This window comes from Girardinichthys multiradiatus, chromosome 11 (genome assembly GCF_021462225.1).
Source record: "Girardinichthys multiradiatus isolate DD_20200921_A chromosome 11, DD_fGirMul_XY1, whole genome shotgun sequence".
Taxonomy (NCBI): domain Eukaryota; kingdom Metazoa; phylum Chordata; class Actinopteri; order Cyprinodontiformes; family Goodeidae; genus Girardinichthys; species Girardinichthys multiradiatus.
The window spans coordinates 21,765,423-21,774,077 of NC_061804.1; the positions used below are offsets into that span (position 1 = coordinate 21,765,423).

The 8,655-nt window shown below is 41.9% G+C and overlaps 1 protein-coding gene across 2 annotated transcripts; it reads left to right on the forward strand.

Annotated features, from left to right (window-relative positions):
- The first annotated feature begins 1,180 nt into the window (after window positions 1-1,180).
- ccdc169 (coiled-coil domain containing 169) lies at window positions 1,181-7,431 on the forward strand. Of its 2 annotated transcripts, XM_047379650.1 has the most exons (8): window positions 1,507-1,663; window positions 1,749-1,831; window positions 2,161-2,271; window positions 2,795-2,835; window positions 4,966-5,064; window positions 5,400-5,453; window positions 6,463-6,539; window positions 6,784-7,184. In XM_047379650.1, exons 1-8 carry the CDS (start codon window positions 1,587-1,589, stop codon window positions 6,962-6,964), a joined length of 723 nt encoding a protein of 240 aa, XP_047235606.1. In that variant the 5' UTR covers window positions 1,507-1,586; the 3' UTR covers window positions 6,965-7,184. The 2 variants fall into 2 exon arrangements, with proteins under 2 accessions (XP_047235607.1, XP_047235606.1); XM_047379651.1 differs by lacking the exon at window positions 2,161-2,271 and having other exon boundaries at window positions 1,181-1,663; window positions 6,784-7,431.
- The last annotated feature ends 1,224 nt before the right edge of the window (window positions 7,432-8,655 follow it).

Genomic DNA, 8,655 nt, shown 5'->3' on the forward strand with positions numbered 1-8,655 from the left:
TCTGGCATCCTCGCGGAATCCCCTGCCACCCTGCGGCAGGTTGTGGCAGTTCCGGTGGCAGCTTCAGTGGCAGGCCGTGGCGGAACTGCCACAGCCAATGCAGACGTGCACAGCGCCCCCTACCGAACAAGATGGGTAGCTCGGTCAGCAGGGAGCTGAGGAAGAGTGGCTGCTGACGTCACTCTGCTGCGCCCGCCGCTCGGAATGCTTTTCCGTTTTCGAGTTCTGGGCAGTATTTTGCGGGCAGACCACAAAAACGAAAAAGCAATGTCTGCTTTGTTTTCTTTTTGATTCTGGCATAAAATGTGCAGTCGTGAAGAAGAAAATGCAAATGCAAATAGGATGATTGATTACTAATTTTATTTATGGGTCAAATAATGCAGCCACATTCTTAAAATGAAAAAGTCAGTCATTTTCTACCGCTTATTCCATAGTGGGTCACGGGGAAGCTGGTGCCTATCTCCGGCAGTCTATGGGCAAGAGGCAGGGTACACCCTGGACAGGTCGCCAGTCCATCACAGGGCAACACACAAACAACCATGCACACACTCATTCATACACTTAAGGGCAATTTAGAGTGACCAATTAACCTAACAGGCATGTCTTTGGACTGTGGCAGGAAGCCGGAGTACCTGGTGAGAACCCACACATGCACGGGGAGAACATGCAAACTCCATGCAGAAAGACCCCAGATGGGAATTGAACCCAGGACCTTCTTGCTGCAAGGCAACAATGCTATCAACTGCGCCCCAAGTTAGAACAATAAATGCGTAATCTTCAGTCGTAACCCATAACCGAATGATGACTCATCGTTAACTGTTTTCACGAAAGTAAAAGATCACCACTTCCAGGTCTAGTTATGGAGGCGGAGTCAAATGGGTCCGACGTTCGTTTGTCCGTCCGTCTATTTGCAAAATGTCTCAAAAAGTTCTGAACGGATTTAGATTAATTTTCAGACAATGTGTGTATTAGGAGAATGGCCAGATGATTAGATTTTGGTGGTGATGCAGAGGACCATCTAGGTCCAGAACTTGTTAATAATTTCTTTATCATAACAGACAACTTTAAATTACCACATGGTTCATCACCCTGCCAGCAGCTAACATGCATTGGCCGAAAGTAATATAGCTCATCAGCATAGAAAAAAGCTGTCATTCGCCAATGACCTTATTATCTTTACGAAGGTATGCGCTCTATGAGCGATTTTCTAGTTACTAATACTTTTAAGGATAATATTTTTGATTTGATTATATGTTAAAATGACCTGCCAGAATCGGTCAACGTTCAAGCCCCCTAGCCTGCTCCATGCGCATTTCGAGACTCGCTGAGTGGGGTTTTAAAGCGAAGGAGCAGTGAGTTCAACCACCAAAGTACGGATTTATGCAGGCCTAATAGTAATAATAGTAATAATAGAGTTTTTTTTTTTTTTCAAAAACAACGACACAGTTTGCTAAAGTGTCAATTTTTTTTAAATCAATTTCAAACCTTCCTGGTGAAAAACGCCTGTTTTATTACGGTGTACCATCCGGAAATGGTGGTTTCCAGGGAAACCATGAGCTACAAACTTGCCTGCAGTAAATTGAAAAATGGCCGGAGGGAACGACTACAGTAAATACGATTTTGCGCAGCTGCAAGCTGAACTCGAAGAAGAACAAGAGATAAAGTGAGTTTTCCCCACTTGAAACGTTTTGAGAAAATTAAACTTTCAGACGGAAAAAGTTGAATGTACCACCTAATTTCGGTTGCAGAGAAATGCTTATAGAATCTGTGTGTGACCTGCGATGTACTGTGGCTGAACTCAAGGAAAGATTACGCGGTGTTGACGGGGAAGGTAAGAACGTATTACCAGGTACCTCTTAAAATTATGATGTACTTAGAAATAATCATACTTCAGAAGCTTAACATTTCTGTTTAAAATGATCATTTTTATTGATCCTATAATTATTCTAATTTGCTGTTTTTGGATTTTCATTACTTGTAAGCCATAATCATCAAGATGACTGGAAATTAAGACCTGAAATATTTCACTTTCTGCATAATGAATCTATATAATATTAATTTCACTTTCTGAAATTAGTGACAAAAAATGTAGCCTACCTCTATGATTGGAAATCTGTGATTACTCCTTAGAGTGGCTTGTCTGTTTTTGCTGGTTATCAGGGAATGAGTGGAAGACGAGGTTTGAGACACAGGTAGAGCTAAATGGACAGCTGGAGAGACAGATTTCACACATTCAGCAGAGCCTGGAGAGCATCAAAGGAAACCCTGTTGGTGAGCCCTCAATTTCTTTTATTACTAAAACCCTACTGTTATTTCACTACACATTTTTAAACTTCTTCTTATACAAGTAGAAGCTTTTTTGCAGTATTTTTAGGGAATTTGTGTTTAAGCCAGATTTGGTAGAAGAGATTCAATCTTCCTACTGAAACATGTACGGTTAGGTGGCTCTATTAACTTATAGGTTAGCTATCAAGGTGTTTAAGGAGAACATTGGTCAGAGAAGCACCCAGTAGGCCCATAGCTCAGGTTAGGGGATCTGTCGAGAACTAGTAAAGGTATATGTAGCCTATGTCTCCCACCTTCCTCTTGACAATACATCTAAACAAAATTAAACAGTTAAATTTTTTGTTACTCATTTTATTGAAATTCACATAGCATATAGATTCATTACACATAAAATTAAATATTTATATCCTTTATTTCTTTTAATTTGATGATTATGGCTTACAGACAATAAAAACCCAAAATTCAGTGTCTCAGAAAATTAGCTCACACTTGCCCTTTTCTTTCCCAGATCGGTTGGCTTTTATCCGATCATATGAAGATATGGAAGTTGTAAGTACACTATTTTTCTTTCTTTTTTTTTTAAAGATTTTCCTAAAAGTTTGTATCGATATTAGATTTGTGTATAGATATTAAACGAATTTTCGCTCAGAGCATGCAAAGAGTCATGTACACCAGAAGAGGGCGCTAGAGACACATAATGAGTTTAGACAGAACAGGAAGGACGGCGATGCCAGCTGCTCTCCATCCTCCCGTTGATGCAGGCTGCATTAACCAGAGTTTAATCACAACTATGTAATCACGGTATTAACGACCATGGGAGAGTAATGCAGACTAATTACAATGCTTTAGCACACACACATTACCACCAATACATGTTACACTGAACGGCTGCACAATAAAGCTTAACCAACCTGGTGCCTGTCAGCCTAAAGGCACAACTAACAGATGCTCATTAGTGTGTCCAAGAAGTGACAACAAAGAGTGAGCATGACATTAGTATATACTGAGCAGCAGAGATGAATATGAATTCGTTTGTTCGTTCGTCGTCTTCCGCTTATCCAGGACCGGGTCGCGGGGGCAGCAGACTCAGCAGAGACGCCCAGACGTCCCTCTCCCCAGACACCTCTTCCAGCTCCTCCAGGGGGAGCCCAAGGCGTTCCCAGGCCAGCCGAGAGACATAGTCCCTCCAGCGTGTCCTGGGTCGTCCCCTGGGCCTCCTCCCGGTGGGACGTGCCTGGAACACCTCCCGAGGAAGGCGTCCAGGAGGCATCCAGTATAGAAGCCCGAGCCACCTCAACTGGCTCCTCTCAATGTGGAGGAGCAGCGGCTCTACTCCGAGCTCCTCCCGGATGGCCGAGCTCCTCACCCTATCTCTAAGGGAGTGCCCGGCCACCCTACGCCCTGAGTACCTCAAGTCTCTGGATGTTGTAGGGCTGTCATGGTTGACACGCCTCTTCAACATTGCGTGGCGGTCGGGGACAGTGCCTCTGGACTGGCAGACTGGGGTGGTGGTCCCCCTTTATAAGAAGGGGGACCGGAGGGTGTGTTCCAACTACAGGGGGATCACACTCCTCAGCCTCCCTGGTAAGGCCTACGCCAGGGTATTGGAGAGGAGAGTCCGACCGATAGTCGAACCTCGGCTTCAGGAGGAACAGTGTGGTTTTCGTCCCAGCCGTGGAACACTGGACCAGCTCTATACCCTCTACAGGGTGCTCGAGAGTTCATGGGAGTTTGCCCAACCGGTTCACATGTGTTTTGTGGACCTGGAGAAAGCATTCGACTGTGTCCCTCGTGATGCCCTGTGGGGGGTGCTTCAGGAGTATGGAATCGGGGGCCCTTTATTAGGGGCCATCCGGTCCCTGTACGAGCGGAGCAGGAGTTTGGTCCGCATTGCCGGCACTAAGTCGGACCTGTTCCCAGTGCATGTTGGACTCCGGCAGGGCTGCCCTTTGTCGCCGGTCCTGTTCATAACTTTTATGGACAGGATTTCTAGATGCAGCCAAGGGTCGGAGGGGGTCTGGTTTGGGGACCAGAGGATTTCGTCTCTTCTTTTTGCGGATGACGTGGTCCTGCTGGCCCCCTCTAGCCAAGACCTACAGCATTTTCTGTGGCGGTTCGCAGCCGAGTGTGAAGCGGCTGGGATGAAGATCAGCTCCTCCAAGTCCGAGGCCATGGTTCTCGACCGGAAAAGGGTAGCTTGTCCTCTTCAGGTTGGAGGGGAGTTCCCGCCTCAAGTGGAGGAGTTTAAGTATCTCGGGGTCTTGTTCACGAGTGAGGGAAGAATGGAGCGGGAGATCGACAGACGGATCGGTGCGGCTGCCACAGTAATGGGGGCGCTGTGCCGGTCCGTTGTGAAGAGAGAGCTGAGCCGAAAAGCAAAGCTCTCAATTTACTGGTCGGTCTACGTTCCTGCCCTCACCTATGGCCATGAACTTTGGGTCATGACCGAAAGAACGAGATCACGGATACAAGCGGCTGAAATGAATATGAATTATCATTATAAATTGTGACTAAATATTTTATAAGCCTCATTCATTTCTGTATTCTTATTGTCAGCATGAGCTATTTGCATATTGTTTGATAGTCCTATATAATACAGGGTAATTTCATTACAACCTGTTTTCTTAAATTGTTTTCAACAGATTTACATTTAAGAGTCATTTTAATTGTTTGTCACAGGAAATGCTTAAACAACATCTAAAGTTCCTGACTGAGGAGAAATCCGATCTTCAGAGTCAGCTCAGGAACTGCCACCTTCAAATCGAGCAGGAGGGAAAGGTCTGGGTCCTAAATGTTCCTTGTAGACAAAGAGCAGTGGGAGGGATTGTGAGGGGATTTGTAGGGGTCTGTTGGATTACTTTTATCATGTGTGTTAGAAAATGAGCTTTAGGGTTTTTTTTTTTACCTCAAGAAGAATTTTTTTCAGATTAAAAAAATAACTTAATTAGCAACAAATTGAAATAGTTTGGTTCTTTGTTTATTGTTCTGTTGAATAACCTGTGAGGTATCAGTTAAATACAGGTTTGGCACTTAGCATTTGTGACCAGTAATCCCTAATCTCTTGCTCATTACCACTGACACATATCAAACGTTGCATTTCTTTCACTTCTCAGGCATTCCATAAAACCAACAATGAAAGGCGGGCGTACCTTACAGAAATAGCTACGGTAAGCATTCAAAAGAAACAGCTTCCTTCAGGGTTGTTAACGTTCTGGTCCAAAGTTAAACTAATCTGGGTCTTTGAATGATTAACTTAAATTGTTTTTTCTCCAGGGTTTATTGATATACAACATATAACTGCAAATTTAATTCATCAAATTTTAATTTACAGTGGAATTTGTCTAATTTGCGCAGGGTTGAAATTATATATACACACCCAAATATATACATACACACCTTAGCCTGCTAACTATAATTTTAATGTGTATTTGGGATCATTCTCCTGTTAGAAAACCCAACTCTGTTTAAACCATCAAACTGTCACCCTCAGGTGAAAGAAAACTGGCAAAGATGTTAAAACTGCAGGGGCACCAGTGTCACTGACCACAATGCAGCCAGTTTAATATTGCCACGGACGGAGAGGATGCTGACCAAGAGAGAAACTGAAATTGCACAGATTTAATAGCTGTGTCCGTGAAAAGGGAAACCAATCAATTTAAATGAGCTCTACTATTTCTAATAAGAGTGCAAGAATAATGCTAGAAGCTTGCTGTTGCCAATATAAAACGTGTTTCCCTGCAACCTGCTAAGAATAATTTTCCGAATAAAATTCAATTCGAATTGAAACTTGTGTACCCAGTTTCAATAAAATTGTATGTTCTTTTATCAGTCTTGTACGATTAAAGAATTGTTAAAAAAGATAATTACAGTACCAAAATAAATAGGCTTCTCACTCAAACTGTACATGCATTGCTCCCAACTGATCTTCTCTATTCTCTTCTGCAGGCGTAGTTACGATTTCTCTTTCCTCCTTCTATTACATTACATAACATCATTCGCTTCCCTATGTTGTTGGAAGCTGGTTTCTGCAGAACTGAAACTGAACTACGGTCTGACTTGGCTCTATAGAAACATAACTTTACATTTGCATCAACATGTTTTAGGTGTTTCTGCCTGCTGTTAAAAAAGAAAGCTCACATAAATTACACTGTGATTATCAAACATCCTATCCTGCAGCTGTCTTCCATCCGTGACCCACAAAGAACACAGTGCTCCAGTCAGCGACACGGGGCACCAGAGAGCCTACAGATCAGGTTTGTAACGTCCCACAGCTGATGAAAAAAATCACTTTACTGCCGGGCAGATTTAAGTTTATCTAATTTTGTAACAGTGGGTCAGTTTATACAAATGTTTATCCCCAAGCAACTGTATCTTCTCTGTTAAGTGTAAACTTATTTCAGTCAGTCAAATCTTATATTTTGTAGGTTTTCTAATAAACAATTAGAATTAACTTCACATTCGACATGTAGGGAACAAGTTTTTGTTTTGGTCACACAGAGGAAAAGACATCCGTATGAAGCCACCAGCTGGTTCTAACAAAGGCACAGAGGAGGGATTAAGAGAACGTGTGAATGGGGGAAGAGGAGGAGAAGGAGGTGGTGATTCAACAACAAAGAGGGGAATGAAGAAGAAATCCAGGTTATCCACCCTGAAGCAGCGGCCAAAACACAATCCTTAACCAAAATCTTCTCCTGTGGATATTTGCAGGGTTCTTTCATTGAGGGTTATTATCCTTGTACATTTCTGTCAGCTTCCTTTTTGTGTTGGCACTTATTCATTTCCTCTAAAGCTGATTATGTAATAAATGAAACACTGCAGTTTTATGCAAATTTGCTCATATAGCATTATTGGCCGTCAGTAATTGGGCCTTTCTTGCACACATAAGCAGACTTTTCACACCCCTACCAAGTCATTTACAAAAGGCCTTCATTGTGACATTAGAATGAGCTTATTCAGCTATTTTTAGCTTGATCAACTCAGAATTGGTTGTGATCTAGTTATTCGCCAACATTTTTTAAAAACTATTTTATGGTCCTAGTGGCCACTAATCATTGGTAGCCTGACAGTAGGAAGGGCTGAGAAAGATGGAAAAATCATGCACCCAGTGGTCCAGGGCTAGGAATTAAACCTGGGACAGCCACATTAAGAACTACAGTCTCCACTTATTGGCCATCTGAGCTATGCGGCACCCCAGGTGTAACATTTTGTTTATTTTATTTTTTTAATTCATGAACATGTGTTACGGATGAAACCCTGCTCACTAAGCAGGATTCATTTTTTTTTTACTGTTGCCAGTTCGGTTCTGAATCCAGAGATAGGAACCAAAGCAACATCCAGAAAAGGAGCAGAATCCAATGGCTGCCTTTTCGTGATGAGCTTTCAGAGCAGAGACGACTGGGGTGGAGGCCAACTTCTATTCAATACAGAAAGAGAGCTAATGCCACCAGAGCACAAACATAAGTTGGTTCAAAGAAAATAAACCCCTTCTGACCTAAAGTAAGGCACTACTTATCAGTTTGATTCCTGGTGATTCTGATGCTTGAAACTAGCAGAGCTAAGTATTCCTCCATTTAATTCTTTTTTTTTCCTCTCCAAATTGTTCCATAAATGAAGTGAGGTAAAATAAATCCACGTTCTTTAAAGTATTCTATAAGATGAGCCTCTGGTTAAAGGGAAGAATTCACTTTGAGTGATTATTGATAGATTTGAGACTGTCAAAATAAATACTATATTAAAAATTAGTTTATGAATACATTTGAAACCTGATCTAATTTGATTCTCCTCTAAGAAAAAAAGGCTGAAATGTGAGTATTACAAGCTTTGAAACTGGTGAGGTGAGGTGTCAGAAGTTTGCTGAGTTTGAGTTTTGTTATGCATTATTTTTTTATTCATTTTTTTAAGCACCACCTACGACATTTACGTAAGCTGCACAGCATCCACCAGTCAGTCGATGTGTAGTTTAAACAAAGAGCAAGCAGTCACCCCCATCCTTCCCACTGACCATCTTTATACATGTGGGTGTTAAGGCAAAATAAACTATGCATGTGAGATGAAGTAGTGGTCTGTAAAACTGCCAGAAGCGGTTTTTCACAGCTTTGTGTTTGAGAAGAAATGCAGGGATTTATTTCAGTTCTCACATTGAAATGATAAAGTGGTACAGCAAAGGTCTGGACCAACTCATAATCATCATTTTATTTTGTTACTCCTAAAATTACTTCTATAAACTTTCATTTTGTTCTTAGTTTTTAACCAGGGATGTCAAATCTAAATAATACTTTCTGAATGATCATGTTTTCATTGTTTTGTGACATTCGATTCAAGACCTACTGAGCTTTGAGGAGTAGAAGAGATGTTCACTCTCTCTAAATG

Coding starts and splice junctions, on each gene's coding strand:
- ccdc169 (XM_047379650.1), top strand. CDS start 1,587: ATGGCCGGAGGGAACGACTACAGTAAATACGATTTTGCGCAGCTGCAA. Junction 1,664..1,748: donor GAAGAAGAACAAGAGATAAA/GTGAGTTTTCCC, acceptor TTTCGGTTGCAG/AGAAATGCTTATAGAATCTG. Junction 5,065..5,399: donor AAATCGAGCAGGAGGGAAAG/GTCTGGGTCCTA, acceptor TTCACTTCTCAG/GCATTCCATAAAACCAACAA.